This window comes from Pagrus pagrus, assembly GCF_965226575.1.
Source record: "Pagrus pagrus genome assembly, chromosome: 7".
NCBI classification, from domain to species: Eukaryota; Metazoa; Chordata; class Actinopteri; order Spariformes; family Sparidae; genus Pagrus; species Pagrus pagrus.
Window position 1 is genome coordinate 2023497 of NC_140191.1, and position 18547 is coordinate 2042043.

General features: G+C 42.4%; 3 protein-coding genes across 3 annotated transcripts; 2 read left to right on the forward strand and 1 right to left on the reverse strand.

The window, feature by feature from the left end:
• The first annotated feature begins 2091 nt into the window (after window positions 1–2091).
• On the forward strand, window positions 2092–3824 carry LOC311259565 (protein S100-A1-like). The gene is made up of 3 exons (XM_084356800.1): window positions 2092–2267; window positions 3115–3274; window positions 3384–3824. The coding sequence occupies exons 2-3, from the start codon at window positions 3137–3139 to the stop codon at window positions 3576–3578; spliced, it is 333 nt and encodes a 110-aa protein (XP_084212926.1). The 5' UTR covers window positions 2092–2267; window positions 3115–3136; the 3' UTR covers window positions 3579–3824.
• Window positions 3825–4547: 723 nt separating this feature from the next.
• On the reverse strand, window positions 4548–9693 carry mettl25b (methyltransferase like 25B). Its single transcript, XM_084356765.1, has 8 exons — window positions 9343–9693; window positions 7936–8054; window positions 7461–7677; window positions 7296–7358; window positions 6974–7111; window positions 5586–6361; window positions 5243–5427; window positions 4548–5170 (listed from the first exon to the last, which is right to left on the reverse strand). The coding sequence occupies exons 1-8, from the start codon at window positions 9478–9480 to the stop codon at window positions 5085–5087; spliced, it is 1722 nt and encodes a 573-aa protein (XP_084212891.1). The 5' UTR covers window positions 9481–9693; the 3' UTR covers window positions 4548–5084.
• Window positions 9694–10102: 409 nt separating this feature from the next.
• Window positions 10103–16029, forward strand: isg20l2 (interferon stimulated exonuclease gene 20-like 2). The gene is made up of 4 exons (XM_084356783.1): window positions 10103–10137; window positions 11969–12778; window positions 13441–13641; window positions 13784–16029. The coding sequence occupies exons 2-4, from the start codon at window positions 12128–12130 to the stop codon at window positions 13895–13897; spliced, it is 966 nt and encodes a 321-aa protein (XP_084212909.1). The 5' UTR covers window positions 10103–10137; window positions 11969–12127; the 3' UTR covers window positions 13898–16029.
• Window positions 16030–18547: the final 2518 nt, after the last annotated feature.

Here is an 18547-nt window from a genome sequence, read left to right on the forward strand (position 1 = left end):
GAGAGGACCCTGGGTTGTGACCTGCATACAAAAATGAAGCACATACAAGGATTTTGCGTCTAAATCAAAGACAACACCGTGAAATAAATTTTCTTGAAGTACTACTCAAAAGCTGAATAAGCTGTTGAAATGTTCATTACATTTTCAGGGTTTTAAATCAGATCAAAACTAAATTAAAATGACTGTATTAACAAACACAAAGCTGCTCAACATGCAGTCAACATCGCATGTTAAAAAGTCTTCCCCAAAGACGACCAACAGCGTCCGTTGTTTTAGCAATTACCCAAAAACTCCACGTGATTCTGTTCAAGTGACAACAACCTCAAGCCTGCAGGTGATGTACAGTAAACTAATCTGGCTGTTTGGGGTGAATTATCACTTTACGTTATACCCAAACAATATAATAGATCATTTACATATATCAACGTGCTAAAAAGTGATATGACCACTGCAGCGTACCGGCAAATGTTCGCTCGCAGTCTGGTTTGGTTTAAGGAAGAAAATTACTTGGTTAGCTTTAGGAAATCATCGCAGTTTGGGTTAAAAGGTGGAGCGTGCATCCCATTTACGAAGGCTGTGTCCTCGCTGCAGCGGTCCAGGGTTGTCCGACCTGCAGCCCTTTGCCGCATGTCATCCCGTCACCTATGCATTCTACGCTTTGACCTCCAACTGCACCAAATGACGACCAATATGAATTAACATGAATCAAATCATGAACACATCCACGTGACAGCTACAAGCGCTGTAATTTCAGGTTGCAGGTAACAGTGAAAACACTTGTCAAAATGAGTGATTCCAGTAGAAATCAGATTATAGTCAACTATGTGTTTTAACAGATTTTAACACTATCTCGTCTCCACCGCCTCACCCCGTGTCGCCCTGTCACCGCAGATGGAACAGGTAGTTTAGATGCTGTTGATCATCTCTCTGTGCCATCAGTCATCTTACCTGCCATATGTGAACTTCACCATCATTTCAGATTCCACCACACCCTCACATCTCCCAGTAACCTGTTTTCCCACCGTTCCCCATCACCTAAACTCTCCACGTTCACATCAGGGCCACGTTCGGTCTGAAAATGATGTGCACTGTTTTACTACGGGTCAAGGAACGTGACGAAGAAGGTTGTTACAACACTCAGTCTTGCTTTGGTGCTAGACTGTGGTGTCAGCTGTGTTGAAGTCTATGGGAGATGCATGGAGAAACACACTAAAACCCAACATATCTACGTTGTGTGGCTTCTGATGAAGAAAAGGCCTCCAGACAATGAAAGAAGACACTTCAGAGAGCAGTTGTGAGTTCAGTTATCAGCCTGTTGTTCGTCCCTCTATCTCGTTTGGGAAAGGCTAACGATATTTGGTTGGCCTGGCCCCGTTTGGTCCTGGCATTTTTTTTGCTTTTGCTGTTGTATTGATTTAATATCTGATCCAGAAAGTGATCAGAAACTACAATGTTTAAAGTCTCCAGCAGAGAAGAGCCTACTCCTCCTCCAGAATCATCATAATCATTAGTTTGTGGCAGTTCAGAGGAGTGGAAGTTTGGGAATTTCCCAAAAATCTCCACAACATCAGTTGAAGCATTAAAGAAATAGTTTGACATGCTTACAGAGAGTCAGATAAGAGGATTCATACACTCTCATGTGTGTCTGTTAAATGTGGATTCAGCAGCCAGGAGACAGTTAGCTTAGCTTAGCATGAAGACTGGAAAAGAGGAGGTAACAACACAACACATTATATCTCGTGGGTGATTATTGCTTTCTCATTTAACTCTCGGTGAGACAGTGAATCAGCATATTTCTCAAAATCCCTGGAAGAGAGGCCCAGGATGAGCTTTGAGGCCCTGAATCTGGGCTCTGGGTTCTGGTGTCAGTCTGAAGAACACATATAACTCTTTCAATATATCTCTTCATGCAAAAATCTTGGCATATGGCGGGATAACTTTCCCCTTTTGTCCGCAGAAATCTGAACTGTAGCTGCCGAGCTAAAGGTCTTAGCTCGCACCCTGTCTGACTGACCGAGTTTTCATTTTCAGGTGAACTGTTCCTTTAAGAAGAACTCATCACATTACATAAAACTCTAGGATGATCTTATGAAACAGCCTTGTGTCGTCCAGAAAAACTGCATTTATCAGACTTTGAAATCAGACACTCACGTGTACAGATGTGGAGGAGTGGCCTGATGATATCTGACAGCAGCTCTATAAATGTGATGAGCTGAAGGTGAGACTCATCGTCTGATCCACTGATCTTCCTCAACAGCTTCGGAGAGGTGAGTACATCATTCAGAGGTAAAAATCTGGAGCTGCAGCAAATTATTAATTATTTTAGGGTTGCAGTTAAACAAACCTACAATACAGCAGAGTGTACATTTTCCACCAGATTAACCTGTTAATGACATTTGATTTAATCTATTTGAATTAGAAATGTGGTTGCAAATATTTCAGAGGGAAATGTTGTACTTTTTACTTTTACTACATTTATCTGACAGCTTTAGTTACTAGTTACTCATTTCTGCATACGACATATACTGATCTTATCAAACATGATGTTTAGAAATTAAACTACCCGACAGTTACATATACATGTACAGCTGGAACAATTAGTCGATTGACTTGAGAGTTTAACTCATTTTTCAGGTAAAAGAAAAAAATCCTGTTTTTTCCTTTGAATTATTTTAATAACTTGAACGTTGGTAATATTTCTCAGCGTTTTCAGAATTTGTTCAAACTTAACAAGCAATCGATGAATAAATAATCAGCAGTCCATGTCCACAGTAAAAGAAATCCTTAGTTGCAGCTCCACCTCAACCAGCTGCAGCAGCAAAATCCTGCTTTAACATCAATGATGGGGTCATATATATTGCATTAAGTACTTTAATACTTTTTTCTTTTGATACTTAAATAATCTTCCACCACTGTTTACATACATTTGTGGGTTAAAACATGTGCATATGTGAGTGACTCAGAATAAATTATGTCTTGCACGGCCGCTCATACCACAACATCTTGACAGTTTTCAGTCTTTTCCATTGAATTATTTAGTTTATTTGTCTCTGACTATCACAACTAATAAGATCTGATCTAATCTTTTTCTGCTGGACTTTTTCACTCCCTCAGAGACTCATCACATAAAACCAAAATGAGCAAACTGGAGAACGCCATTGACACCATCATCGAAGTGTTTGAAAGCTATTCCTCCAAAGAGGGCGACAAGTTCACGCTGAGCAGAAGGGAGCTACAGAGCCTGCTGCGAGGAGAGCTGAGCCAGTACCTGCAGGTGCTGCACCTGTGATCAGTTAAAAATTAAGAGTTAAAATCACTGATCTGACTCAAGATGTGGAAAACAGAAATGATTCGTTCTTAACTCCTTTATGTTTGCCTTCCAGGCCAGCAGGGACCCTCAGCGGGTGAAAGAGATCATGTCTGGACTGGACAAGAACATGGACGGCAAAGTGACCTTTGAGGAGTTTGTTGCCCTGTTGGCCCAGCTGACCGTGTACACCACCAAATTCTTCTATGGCTACACACCTGTGGGTATGATGTGTGGCCAAATGAAAGACGGGCAGTTTCAGCCGTTCTGAACGTCACAGCCTCGAGCTGAAGTCACGTTTTCATCCCTGTGATTTTAATGTAAGGCTCACTGCAGCTCTGATTCCAATCTGTACACTTAACATGTGACTAATTTCTCTCTGAATATTAAAGATAAACTTATCTGAAGACTTGGCTGCATTTGTATCACCACACCACCTTGTGTCCAACCCTCCAGCAGTGTTTACCTGTAACTGTGATGTCAAATGCTGAGAAAATTCTCCTCCTTGTTAATCTAAATAAACTTCTTGGATCAGCTGGAAAATGCATCGTTTTTACTTTTACCTTTATTACTTCAGATGGAGACAAAAGGGTGTACTCCTAATCAAATATACCTTCTGTAATACCAAACATTGAGGAGTTGGATTATAATCCTCTGTGGGTTCATCACAGCAAACTACCCTGTTCACATTACACATCAGAGACATCAGTCACAATGTTTACTCCACTATTTAACTTGATTTGTTACTCTTATAGACGGAGGCCTGATGTTTCTGTATCTACTGAAGGTTTAAATAAACTAAAATAATAAAGGTTTGCTTTCGCACTGAACACATCAACTTTATAAAAAGAGTATATGTCCGCTGTGGAGAGTAAAGTATGTTTAAGTACTGTACTCAAGTTCAGCAGTTATTTCTATCCTGATTTAAACTTCTTGCTCCGTTATGTTTATCTGAGAACGTTTGTGTAAAACACTTTATCATAAACCAATGTCTGTGGTTTGCAGAACTAATATTGTTTATTTTGGTTGACTGATCATAATTAAAGGGCCTCATTCTGTCTGGGAGCTTGCTGTGGAGCTCTGCTGCCCTCTAGTTGATAAAATAAATAAAGATATTGGAATTTTTAAAATCTGGGATATCGACTCAAGAAACTAAGAAGAATTAGAAATAATTTTTGCATTCAGCAGTTTTTTATCAGTCTCAGTTTCACAACAGAATAAGTTTCCAAGCTTCTGCAACTAAAATGAAAAAGCATTGGTTGTGTTTATTTGCTCTGAGTTACAGATACAGTGAAGCTCAAAACAAGAGAAAAAGACTTAAAAAACATTTAATGAAATAAAAAAACATAAAAAAAAAACAAACACATGCTGTATGTTTGTTATAGATGTCACAGAAACAAGACAATCCCATTAAAACAGAAGCCAAACCCACGCTGCGTCTGTGCTCTCATGAAGACACTGAGTGCAAAATGTCAAAAAAAACCTGATGTTGGACATTTTAAAAGCTGCTGAATGGATTCGCTGTACATTTTATTGAAGCAGGGCTGAGCGTCCATGTTGTTACAGGTTCATCTGCAGGAGAGACGTGTTTTCCACCTGATGGAAATGTGTCAAAGGACGTCCAGCGAAAAAACACGTTAATTGGTTGAATCCCTAAAAACAGACACTAAAACTCAAGGAACTGTAAGACGTTTGGTTCCTGGTGTTGTAAAAACAAGAACCAGACTTTCTGTAGACTTCACCCAAAGAGTCACAAACGTAGTTGGACTTTTTCTTCTCATCCATGAGCCTTCAGAGCCACCAGCACAAAGTTCCTCGGAGAAAAGTTTGGGTCGAACAGAGGGACGAGCTGACTGTCCACACCTGCAGAGAGACGAGGCTTCAGTACAGTGAGCGTAAAGGCAGGTTTATTACAGTTTGTGTCCAGCAGCTCACCGTTCTCCTGCAGGTAGATCATCCTGTCCAGCAGCACCAGCGTCTCCACCACAGGAGCCAGCAGCAGGGACAGGCTGAAGTACACCACCACCCTGCCCTGCTGCTGCAACATGGCCTCCGCCCGCTCCGGGTCCAGAGGCAACCCGGGAGGCAGGCCGACGCGAGGCAGACCGAGACGGGCGTACCTGAGAGGGGACAAGAGGAGGACAGTTAGGGAGACACGATCATTTTTAATTTTCCAGTTTGCTATGTTCAAACGTCGTTCAGTCCTCTGGCTCCCGCACTTTACCAGTGATTGATTAAATTAAGGCTTAAATGCCTGGAGGCCGCAGCGATCACTCACTCTGTAAACGGTAATAAGTGTGCTTTCTTTATGGTCTGGATTCCTGCCCTGCGTAGATCCGGTCTCGTATCCCTGACGAAGGACTCCAGCGTCGCCCTGTAACAGTGAGTCCTCAGCAGCTCGCTCTCCTCTCGAAGCCTCCGTATATAGTCCTCGATAGCGTGACACGCCGCCTCCCGCGCCTTGTAGGACAGCCGATGTCCCGGCAGCCCCCGCACCCAGGAGCTCATGGGGTAGCCGAACTCTGAGGGGGGCGATTCCTGGCCTGGCGCCGGCGGAGCGGGACACTCCACCAGTCCAGGCGGGGTTGGGTTCTCTCTGGTTGTGATTTTCATGTAGCAGCACGCCACAGAGGTGATGCCACGGACATGCGGGCAGTTGACGAAGTGGCGGAGGAGGGTGGCGCTGAGGTCACCGCAGGCGTGGAGGCCCGTCAGGACGAAGTCTGGATAGTCTCGCTGGCTGCTTTCTTCAGGACGGACACACGAGCAGCAGTTTTCAGCAGGTGACTCCTCCTCAGACTCGTTCTTACTCAACTGGTGTTGTGAGGTTGAATCAGAGTCGTGTGATGACGTCTGGACCACATGGCGGTGCCCCTGATACTCAGAGCCCCGCAGTCTCTTTTTGCTGGGTCCGGATGGAGTCGGGGGATCCTCGTTGACACGATCTGCGGTCCACAGCTGCTCGATGAAGGCCTCCCATGATGCTTTGGGGTTTACCCAACCGGCCACATGGCGTGGAGAGGAGTGTGAAACCGGGACCAGAGAGGAGCAGTTCTAGGAAGAAGAAAGATGTTTATTAATTATGGTTTTGGTAGTTTGATTGGTAGAATAGGGGTGTCACCTGCATCGACGAACCTTCAAATATTTATCGCCTGGCTATCATCTCTGTTTTAGCTTCTTTCAGTTTTGATTTTACCACCTACAGCTTCACCATTTCACTGCTCTCAAAGTGGACGACGCTCTGACGAACCCTGCACAGTTTGAGACAAGCTGCCAGAGAAAGCGTGACATGTATCGATTAAAGAGTCTCATATGAGGTGGAGGAGACCAAAGCAGAGCTAAAAGTAGAGTAATTTGTGGACATTTATCAGGTTGAAACAAACACGACTGCTAAAAGATTATTTCAGATTGTTTCAACAGTTTCTAGTGGAAAAAACTCACTCACAGATTAGTTTTACTCTACTCTAATAATAGTTATATTTAATATTATATTGATATTAATAGTTATATACAGGAATGAGCACAAACTTGTTAATTTAAAGAAATATACCAAATATATCTGGTTCTCTGTCAGAAGATAGGAGGTAAAACTATAAATATTACCAGAGAGGTCAGACGTTATAGTACCGACCTCTGTCCGTGCACTCACAGTGTGTAATGACCAACCTTTTTCTGCTTCTCCTTCTCTAAGGCCCACACTAACTGTCCGTCAAACTTGGACGCCATAGCAACCAGGGTGTGGTCAGCCTCGATTGCGGTGACGGACAGTCCGAGCCCGAAGGACAGGAAACGAGTCAGATGACCCTGAGCAGAGCAGAGAGGTGGAAATGACTCCATGTGCACTCTTTTCTAACACATACTCTCTGTTCCAACTGTCAAAAGATACAATTTTATGTGATTTTATTGAAGTTGGTGAAATATAGTGACGTGCAGATGTGTTAAATTCTTGCTGAAAGTTGATATGCTAAAATACAAATAGGACTGATACCTGTCCGGAGCCCACGTCCACCACTCTACTGCAGTCAGTCTGGTCACAAAGTCTTTTCACCAGCTGAAATAAAAAACAAACAAACACTGTTAACAAAAAACAAGCTCTTAAATTCTTAAATCTAACTTAGAAAGCAGTGATTGTAGCGAATCAGCGATCCCGTACCGTGCCCAGCTTGCGGATCTCGTGCTGTTTCTTGGGTTTGACGTGCTTCCTGAATATGTGTCCGAGCAGTGAGCTCTGACTTTGGTTCTCCAGGAACTCCTCGGGCTTCACCGAGCCGGACGCGCTGCCTCGCTCCCGCCTGCGCTCTCTGGGAAACGCCAGAGCGTGAGCTGTGGCACGGAACGCCAACAGCGACAGAGGCCACACCGAAGGATATCTGGAACCACAAATTATTACTACTACACAATATTTACATGGCCAGAATAATCAGGCTGTTAGAGAAGATTACATCATCGTGCTTTACGCATCTTTACATTAGTTTTTAGTGATTTCATATATTGTGGGCTTTGAAACAAGTTTTTGACCCAGTACAAACTGATATACGTGGTAACTCTTTACTGTTTCCATCAAGTTTTCCTGACTTACTTTTGATGTGGGTTTTTGTTTTTTACTGAGTGAAGGGCCTGATTAGTACCTTCTGTCTGCATGTTTAGCATCTAGTAGCAGATCTGCGATCTGTGGATATGACAGGTCCTGCAGCACCGGCTGCCAGCTGTTGGGTAAAGTGTGCCAGAGATCTTCAGTGAAGAACTCCTGCAGATGAATAACAAACAGTGAGACAGTTATTAGAGAAACTACAAGAAGAGGGGGCGAGTATTCAATTCTGTATAAAGAACTAATTCAATAGTGTTTCTAAACACAGACAGCTGTTTTCATACAATGATTCTCAACTGAAGGATATACATGATTTTGATTGATGCCAGTTTTGCAAATGTGCAATAAAAAATTACTAAAAAATAATAAAAATTACTAACACGTAAAAACAAGAGGCGTATCTCATGCAGCCAGTGTAGTTACATGATCCCAACATGATTTTGAGTCGAATGATCACATGACCTGGAAGCTATTGAGCTAAAATGCTAATATTTACATATAAAAATTACTAAAAAATATTTAGAGATGTAAAATGTAAAAACAAGAGGTGTATCTCATGCAGCCAGTGTAGTTACATGATCCCACACTGATTTTGAGTCAATTGATCACATGACCTGGAAGCTATTGAGCTAAAATGCTAATATTTACATACAAAAATTAATAAAAAATAATAAAAAATATGAAAAGATGTAAAATGTAAAAACAAGAGGCGTATCTCATGCAGCCAGTGTAGTTACATGATCCCAACATGATTTTGAGTCAATTGGTCACATGACCTGGGAGCTATTGAGCTAACATGCTAATATGTATGACTGGTGTGCAAAACTCCAGATACAAATGTGTGTAATCATGTATGTAATAGGGCTTTGTTGTCATGGAAACTTAAAGGGTAACTCCATCAGATGTATACATTACAGTGTGAACATATCCTGAGGAGTACTAATGCAACCAGAGGAAGCTGCATGCAATCTGATAACTTGCCTCCAGTGATGTCACTCTGTGGCTAAGTTGCATTGTGGGTAATGTAGTTGCCAGGTTTTGAAAAGGAAGAAGAATGCGTGGAATAAAGAAGGTGTTTTTAAACCACCCATAATGAGCCGAACAGGGTTATAGAAGTGCAATGCTAGACCAGTGGACTGCTTTTGAAACATCTAGTGCCTGCATTACCCACAATGCAATTTAGCCACTGAGTGACATCACTGGAGGCATTTTAATCAGATTACATGCAGCTTCCTCTGGAGCCACAAAAAGCTTTTTACTCTATGGTTTTTATCTATTACATATTGCATAGTACCTGTAAACACACTTAAATGTGTGAAATTAGTGGTGTTACCCTTTAAGTTGCAAAGCTAGCCTAATGTAAACAACAAAACATCACCAACATTCATCCATCTGACATAGCTGTGTTAAAAAATGGAAAGGAAAGGACTTTGTTATTGATACGCACGATGATATAGGAGTCGGACAGGTGGCTGTACTGAGACAGGAAGGAGGTGAGTCTCCTCGCCAGCTGTCTCTGCTCCTCTGCTGCCAGGCTCGATGTAAACATCTCCACATCTTGTGCTGCAGTCAGCTTAACTGACATGGGACTGGAGTGCGAGCTAATGCTAACATAGATTGGCTTTTTAACGCTATGTGGCTGTTTCTAGTTTAGCCGAATTGTGTCTATAGACGACCAGCGACTCGCAAAGTCATTAAAATCTGCATTTATTACGCCGATCTCGTGCTTAGCATTTCACAAACGCTTGCAATGTTTAGCCTGCAGCTAGCTAACTGCAACTTTCACATGTAGACTGCTGGTGCGTTCAGGTGCATCGCGTAAATTCAGGCTTTACAATACATTACGTTGAATCGAGTGATTAAAATTATGAAACATGGATAAATTACCATCGGTGGCTGTTTTATGAATATTTGTATTGATCCAGTCGTAAGTTATGTCGCTACTTTCGGCTACTGCGAGTGAATATGTGGCAGAATATCCGCAAAGTATAATTTATTCGGGTTATTACTCAATTATTGAGCATGCCAGTTTTATTTATTTATTGTGATAGTCATCAATAGACGTTACTGATATAGTTAGTTATCATCCACGGAATCGAGTCAAAATGATCACGCATAATGCGCGGTAGTACAGTTAAATCTCGATTTTTCCAGATTTCTGTCTGTACCCGAAGGTAGCATGACCCGGATATTGATGTTTGTCGTGGGCAGGAAGACGCGTGCGGTCCGCAGCGAGCAGCAGGTCTGGATTCAGATTCATAAAGTTATTTTCTGACATTTTCACAATAGGGAATTTATCGATATCAACCTGCGCAAGTTCACAAACACGCTTAGCCGAATTTTCCGACAAGAAACAATCATTTCCATCGATCGCTAACCACGGAATTAGCACAATACAGCTAGCGTTAGCATGCTAACGCTCAATGGCTGTAACGTAACGTCAACAGCGTTAGCTAACGTTAAAGTGAAAGGAGGGTCGGATCTGTTTTAAACACATTTTAAACAAATTAGCTGCATTTTACTCGTCTGTACGTGATTTTATCAGTAGCTTGAACACAGCTGTACACAGTGGTGGAATGTAATCAAGTACAGTTACTCTAGTACTGTATTAAAGTACAAATTCAGAGTACTTTACTCGAGTATTTCCATTTATTGCAACTTCATACTTCTCCTCCACCACACCTCAGTGGTAAATGTTGTACATTTTACTCTATTACATGTGTCTGACAGTATTAGTTACTAGTTACTTTTTAGGTTGTATTTTCCATCCACTTCCTGTCCAGTGGAAACCTTCATCTTGTGTCCATGTTCATGTTTGTGATAATGTGCTGAAGGTTAAACCAGGCAACAGTTTATAAAGCAGTTAAAATGAGCTGAACTTTAAACATCTGCACAGTAACGTTACACATACATGACACATTAATGCAGCAGTAACGTCAGATATAACAGGAAAACACTGACGAGGAACATTTTACTGCAACATGACTGCTTTACTTTTTATACTTGAACATTTTCATGCTGTAGTTTTATTCATGTGAAGGATCTGAATGCTGGGGATGCACGATTATATCTGCGTGTTATCGGCCTGAAACAAACACTTTGCTGATATGACACTTTGAATGTTCTCTAGACACCACGTGACAAAGTAGTTTCCTTATTTTGCCAAGTGAATGTGCACATTTCAGAAAGCATTTGTGTTTCTGCATTTGCAAGTCACAATCCCAATAAGAGAAATAGTCATAATTACTTTATATGTAGAGCACAGAGGTTATAAAGTGCTTTGACATAAGATAAGCAGGACACTCAGGAAGATAATATGACAGGATGCGTAACAATCAAGCCACACTAGTCGAAGTCAAATTAAATATACATGTAGGCAAAATAATATGTTGATTCCAATACAGGAGAGACTTAATGTTCTGCAATTACGAGGGGAAAAAATGTGCATAAATCAGATTTGGCATCGGCAATTTGCCAAATTAAGTCGGAAAATATCTGCATATCAGCAAAAATCCAAAATTGTGCACCGCTACTTGATACTTATTTGGAGATGAAGCCGATGTAGGTCACATAAAACTAAGATTACTTTTTGAAGTTGTAATAAATTCTGGTAAAAACATCTGATAAGAGAGAAAAAGTCCACAGAACAAGGAATAAGGGCATACATGATTCAAGAATGTAAATTAAAGTGCGCTCGGAGGATTAGTCTTCATCATGAGGTTATGAAACGCTGCTCATTTCAGTCACACAGAGACTCAACAAAGAACTTATAGGCTCGGCTGTATTAAACCCACAGAGCCTATATTAATGTGGTCATGTGTTGGTGTGGATGGGTTCTTAAAAAGTTGTTGTTTATTGTTGCTTTTGTAATGCGTTACCCAACACTGACTGTCAGAAACCAGAAAATATTCACATTTATGGAGCTGGAATCAGGATTTTGTATTCTTGACTTACTCCAATCGATTTATGGATTAGCAAGACGGGTGGAGATTTAATGTACCGAATAATCATTGCAGCTCTTCATTACGTCGTGTAAATCCAGAGGGTTTGATAACGCTGTGTATGTCTTGCAGGATGTTGCATTCATACTGCTGCCAGCTGATACAAACTGGACTACAAACGGTGAAGACCTGTTGAGGCGGCCAACATAAAGAGATCTACACATTTGATTTTGTGTAAAGGTCCCTGGAGGCAACATTACCTTTGACCTCTGCTGGACTGTGACCACAGCCATGTCGGACTCGGACTTCATGTTGAACCTGAGGTATTCTGATGAAGCTGCGCAGAAGGGAACTCCAGCAGGAAATGAAAAGAGGAAAGAGAGGTGGTTTCAAAAGAAGAGGCTGTATTTACAGCGACAGGGCTACCTGGACGACCAAAATAAATACAACAGCAACACGGGACAGTCCAGACCTGACCACGCTCCTCCAAGCCTGAATGGAGCATCCACAAAGTCACTTCCTGTCTCCACACACAACAAAAGTTATCACCCGAGCAGCGGCAGCAGCAGCACAGCCGGCGCTTCACACAGTAGCTCCAAACCTTCAACATCCACACACAGCCTGTCTTCCTCCACTGACTCTGGGAACACAGGAAGTTCCCACAGCCCCTCAGCGTCAAGCAGCCAGAAACCTGCTGCCCTGCAGACATCAGAAGGAATCCCCTCAAAGTACCTGGCTTTCGACTGCGAGATGGTGGGTACGGGACCAAAGGGGAGGATCAGCCAGCTCGCTCGCTGCAGTGTCGTGTCGTACGACGGAGACGTGGTTTACGATAAGTTCATCAAGCCCTCCGTACCCGTCACTGACTACCGCACCCGATGGAGCGGCATACGGCCCAGAGACCTGGTCGGCGCCATGCCGTACTTTGAGGCCAGGAAGGAGGTGAGGACATGGTTATTCAAGTGTGTTCAATCTACTAATGTAACTCACCTCTGAGGACTTTCCTGCTGCAGAGAAAGTGACATGTAGCTGTGTCAGCTTCTGTTTCCACTGTAATTAACGGTGTGTTCAGGGCTTTCTGTTAATTGTGATTGTTCAAGCTGATGAGTTTTGGGGCCGCAACTAACAATTATTTTCATAAGAAATTAATTTGCCAATTATTTTTTTAATTAATTTGTTGTTTGCTTATGTGTTATTTGTTTATTTGCTCTATAAAGTGACAAACAACAGTGAAGAATGCCTGTTACAACTGGATTTTCAGGGCCAACCGTATCAAGGACAACACATCTTTTGCATCGTTGTCTGTCTCACAACCTCTTACTTCTCTCATATAAAACACAGTAATCAGTCCCACTTTTAAAAGTGCAAATATCTGAAATGTGAAAGAAAGAACGTAGCACCAAAGCTTCACAATGTTCTGAAAATTTCAAGTTATGGAAAAACACTAAGTTTACAGGTTTTTCAAAATTGCAAATTGTCAGATAAGACAGAGTCAAAGGCAGAATCCTCAAAGTGAGAAAAGATTTGAGGAAAACCTCGATAATCCTGTGGAAATATGTTGTAAATCTTTTTGAAACATCAGCTGAAATCTTGTCTGTGTGCAGATCCTGAGGCTGCTCAGTGGGAGGGTGGTGATTGGCCACGCTGTCCACAACGACTTCAAGGTCCTCGGTTACTCTCACCCCGCTGCCTTGACCAGGGACACGTCTCGAATCCCTCTGCTCAACGCCAAGGCTGGCATCGCTGTGCACGAGTGTGCCTCGCTCAAGAGACTCACCAAGGCCATCTTCAACCGCGACATCCAGGTACGAGGAACTCAACCGTGCAAATGTCCCAAAGAGAGAAGAGACCGCTGCAGTAGTCTATTTGCACTTTGTCCCAGTAGGATTGTGAGAATGTTTTTATTGTCAAAGTGAAACTCAACCTCGTCCTCTCTTGTCTCCTCAGACTGGGAAGAAGGGCCACTCTTCTGTGGAAGATGCCAAAGCCACTATGGAGCTGTACAAAGTGGTGGAGGTGGAGTGGGAGAGGGAACTGGCCTCCAGGTCAAAGCACAGTTAGTGTCGGATATGAAGAGACACCACGGAAATAAAACTAGACTTTAAATTGACTTCAGTGTGGCTGACTGGTGTCAGGATCTACCAGCTCGTCTGTCCTGTCGACATGTGAATGAAGATACCAGGACGCTGCTGCTCACTCAGTCTGCTGGATCAGCTTCTACCAGCTGCCTGGATTTAAATGCGACCGTGGGAGGAGAATATAATAACTGTTTGCTTTGACCTTCAGTTTCGAACAGTTAAGATTCTTTCTCAGGGTTTTGTGCTGCGTTTCAAAGGCGCTCCTGCCACTAGGGGGCAGTCATGTATTCATTCCAGCAACAACAGTTCATCATCGAAACACACAACGAACACTGGTTTTAAAGATCTACAAGGTTTGTCGATCAAATCTACAGTTCAGCTGCTTCAGGACAACACTGAACCCGGAGTGAAGCTTTACACCACCGTGGTGTAGATTCACCCTCTCTCCATCTGAGCACGGAGGATTGTAAGTCCGATCAAACTGCCACTAAAAGAGAACGGCCATGTGTCACCTGTCACATCTGATTTTTTACTTTTTAATTATCTTCAAGAGGAAAAAAAAAATTGAGACAAAGATCTGTCTAATGTTCAGCTTTGATCAACCAGTGATGTTCTTCAGCTGCCCAGTCGCCAGGAAGAAATGTTGGCAGTTCACGTTCCTACAAACAACCGATACATTCATGTACGTACGTGTCATAGGCTGCGTACCACACCTGTTCACACTAGATGTTTATGACTGGACTTTGATATCGGCAGTTGGAGGGACAGGAGTTGCAGTTTGAGACTGCATTTCCTAATTTTTCAGTGTGAAACCATTGGATATTTTTAAGGAGACCTCAGGACAATTTCCAGTGGTGCTTGTGGCAACAAAGCCAAAATGTAACCATAAACAAAAGGCTGTAATACCTAAACCCAACCAGAGCACATGTATAGAGCTGCCACAAGATAAAACTGTTAAATTGAACCAAAAGAAATATAAAGTTTCAACATATTTGTGGTTCCCGGAAACGTTTACGATGCTTTAAACGTTGTTATTTTTCTCTCTGCGAGTTATCAAGCAGACAGGACCGGCTCTTTATGGAGTTCTCTGTCCTGATTGGATAAAGTGGGCAGGGATACCAGAGCATATATCACTCACAGCAGCTTTAACTGTCAACATGTATTCTGGCGACTGGGTTGTCTTCAGGGTTTTCTAGAAATACCGAGGTCTTTCGTCCTCCTGCGTGAGGCTTCGTTTCAGACCAACCATGAGTCTGAACTATACAACCCCTGGTCCAAAACAGTCGGGTCGCTGTAGAACGTAAATAAAAACATGATGCTTTTCCTGAGCCCATGTAGTAATTTCTGTCATAGGATCATGTGTTTGACAGAGTGGTGAACTGAGCCTTTTAATCATGATACTGTCGCCTGTTCAACCTGTTTACCTGTGAAATGTTACAAACGGGTATTTTTTGAAGCGTTCACAACTTTCCAAGTCTTTTGTTGTTCCTGTCCCGACTTGTTTGAAACACGTCGCTTCCATCGAATCCAGAATGAGCAGATATTTACAAAGCTAAAGAGGTAAAGCATTACATATTTTGTCTGTTTACTGCGTAAGAGTAGCAAATGATCACATTCAGTTTCATTTATGTTTCACAGCATCCAAAGGTTTTACTATTTCATCATTGCCCGGCACATGTTTTAAAATGTGACTAGAGTTTTAATGTTAAATGTTTTAAAAGCATATAGCCGATATAACATGATTATATAGGCTACTGGACCCCACAGGATGGAGTATTTCAGAGCAGGAGGCCTGATTATGAAATAACAGTTGATGTAAACCCCGTCACATCCAGCAGCATACAGGACGTTACCTCTGGTCCTCTCTGGTAGCTACAGCTCAGATGCTCTTCAGTACGTCTTCACGCACAGACTGTCTTTATAAAACTCGTGTTCATCTGACCTCTCTACACTCGGTTAGTGTAATTATCAAGTCTAATTTAATTAAGTCTATTTTGGAACATGGAAGATGTTATTTTCAGATTTCAAACTGTTTCTTATGCAACGTCAGACGACTTCAGCTGTACTGTACTCTGGGCTCGGTGTTTAAACTTCAATAAATCGTTTCCACAATCAGTCTGAGGTGTGAGAATAATTACTGCCATGCTTTTTACACCACGAGTGTGGATGTTACTTTGCTCCACCATGAGCAGACTGTTACTTATTAAACAGCCTGTACAGTTTTTGTTTTATTGTCTTCTGTTAAATGAAAATGCTGATAATTGTCATGTACAATAATTGAGCGGAGAGCCGTCCTGTGATGAACCACGTCAGTTTGTGATGTTTCCAGTCAGGATGCTTTCTATAGCTCCTCTTTAAAAGTTCACAACAGCTTGCCGCAGGAATGATGTGTTGCCTGTGGTTGCTTAAGATGTACAGACCACGAACTGCAGATCATACAAGACCATTAGTGTCTGTTGTGGATCTCCAGACTGACATCAGCATCCCTGGAGCCTTGTCATTAGCGTGGCTAAAAAAAAATGTTCATCTGCTTTCCTGATACTCTCGGATTTGTATCCGTCCTGCACACTGGTGTTAACGTACAGTCCCTCCACAGTGCTCCACTTTCTGTATCCTTTAGCAAGCGTTTGTCCTTAAAGGTGAGCGATCAGCACTATTTCCCCCAGCTGTGAACTCAACACCAGCTCATTAATTATACAGCATGCCATCCTTCCTGAAAACACCAGACACAACTGCTGGCACAGAGAAGCTCGTTAAAGAGGAAGAAACACCCCAAAGCTCACAGTCGACTCTCTGCTCGAACACTCGCAATGATTCAGCAGCACTTCTCGTTTTCAGTGTTTGTGAGAGGTGTCCTGAGGTAAAGACAAGTCCTGTGTCTGTTCTTTGTCTGCGGACCGGACAGGCAGCTGAAAAACCCCTCAGTATCACCACAGAGGAGGCCAAAGCATCTGACGGTCACAGTCTAAGTAGCTGGCAGACGAGGCAGCGGTGAACTCAGTCGCTCAATAGAAGACGAGAATAAACTCCACAGTAGAAACCTGGAGTAGAGCTGGCGTCCGATCAAGATGTGTTAACACAGAAAGGCCGAGTTAATAAAAGCTTTTCTCTGCTGGATCTGCAGCTTCTCCGCTCTGTTTAGAGAGCGCTGTGGTCTGGGTGCTGAATGCAGCACTGTAGTGTTAAAGGATCAGTTCACACAAATCACAAAAGGACATTTTCTCAAGATTCCTCAAAAGCATTTTCTACATAGATCATCGACAGTGACGCTTTAAATCTTGATCTGATTTGTTTTTTGTGGCTCTGCAGCAGGTCTGGTCCGTGACAGCGTTGGCTTCAGCCTATAACTTGAGGGATTTGTGTGATATCACGCAAAATGAATGAATTTCACTTAAAAAGAGTAACGATGAAGTAACCTAACCTGGCTGAGCCTCAATGCTGATTGTTATACCTGCACACCTGTCATCCATCTCCCATCAACCCCGCTGTTCTTCAGCTCCTGGTCTTTGTTCAGTACCAGCCTCCATGATACTGAACGTCATTGAATTGTGTTTTCTCGTCTGCCAGGATCACAACCTGCCTCTAATAAAAGACTTAAACTGTGCAGGATCATGGGAGTTGTTGTCTTCATTGTTAAACACCCATCACTGCTGATAGAAATCTATCTGACGTGGCTGAAAGGTTCAGACAACATTCGCTTCGACTTCCTTCTTCACTCTCGGACCAAAATTAGGATTTGAAAAGTAATCATGTGAAACTCGTCTCTCACCAAGTGACCCTGGACTTCTTCAGGATTTGGTTTCAGGCGAGGCTGAGCAGAAAAACATTGCAAAGCAACATGTGATTTAATCCATTTTCTAGTCTAGATGATCCCACACTGCTTATCCCTCCCAAATCTCTTTGTGCACGGGCAATAATGTGAATAGTTTGATTTTTATGCCCTGTGATTAGTTTCATGAGTAAAAGCCAGAGCCTGAAAGAGGCTTTGGATTTTCTTCTGCGGGTGTTTTTGAGTTTATTATGTTAAAAAACAAGATTTTCTACTTCATGTTCGAGGCTGAGAATCAAACGAAAATAGGAAACATCTCTCTGCTCGCCGGTGCTTTCTGTGATTCAGACCTTTGTTAAACGTATTCCACATTATTGATTTCCATACTGTTCCTGACATTTGAGACTAAAGAAGATTAAGTGTCCACCTGCTGTATTAATAACACTCTGCAATACATGAAAGAGCGCCGTTGGTCTCATTAGGCAATACAATATGGATTTGATTACCTCCTGGGTCAAGCTACACAGCAGATTATCCTCCACACACACATCACACACCTCACTTATTAGTCACGGCCCAGCGTCAGCCACTTGTGCATAATTCGCTTTTTATTACCCACCAGGAATTTGTCCATTTTGCACATTGCCAGTTATGAGACATACAGTACATACGCCGAGCCCAGTGGGGGGTAGTGGCAGGGTCAGCATACGATGCATCAGAAAATGTCCCAACGTTATGTTCAAAATATCTGGTTTTATTGAAGAAAACCTGCTGGAAATGTCCCAACGTTAGGTTTAATAGCCAGTTTTGTTGCCACAAACAAGGCTGAAAAATGCCCTGATGTAACATTAAAAATATCTGGAT

Excerpts from the sequence above, each read along its gene's own strand:
- LOC311259565 (XM_084356800.1), top strand. The coding sequence starts at position 3,137 with ATGAGCAAACTGGAGAACGCCATTGACACCATCATCGAAGTGTTTGAA. Across the intron at positions 3,275-3,383 it reads AGCTGAGCCAGTACCTGCAG|GCCAGCAGGGACCCTCAGCG; the intron begins GTGCTGCACCTG and ends TTTGCCTTCCAG.
- isg20l2 (XM_084356783.1), top strand. The coding sequence starts at position 12,128 with ATGTCGGACTCGGACTTCATGTTGAACCTGAGGTATTCTGATGAAGCT. Across the intron at positions 12,779-13,440 it reads ACTTTGAGGCCAGGAAGGAG|ATCCTGAGGCTGCTCAGTGG; the intron begins GTGAGGACATGG and ends GTCTGTGTGCAG. Across the intron at positions 13,642-13,783 it reads TCTTCAACCGCGACATCCAG|ACTGGGAAGAAGGGCCACTC; the intron begins GTACGAGGAACT and ends TTGTCTCCTCAG.
- mettl25b (XM_084356765.1), bottom strand. The coding sequence starts at position 9,480 with ATGTCAGTTAAGCTGACTGCAGCACAAGATGTGGAGATGTTTACATCG. Across the intron at positions 8,055-9,342 it reads TGTCCGACTCCTATATCATC|GAGTTCTTCACTGAAGATCT; the intron begins GTGCGTATCAAT and ends ATTCATCTGCAG. Across the intron at positions 7,112-7,295 it reads TGGACGTGGGCTCCGGACAG|GGTCATCTGACTCGTTTCCT; the intron begins GTATCAGTCCTA and ends TGCTCTGCTCAG.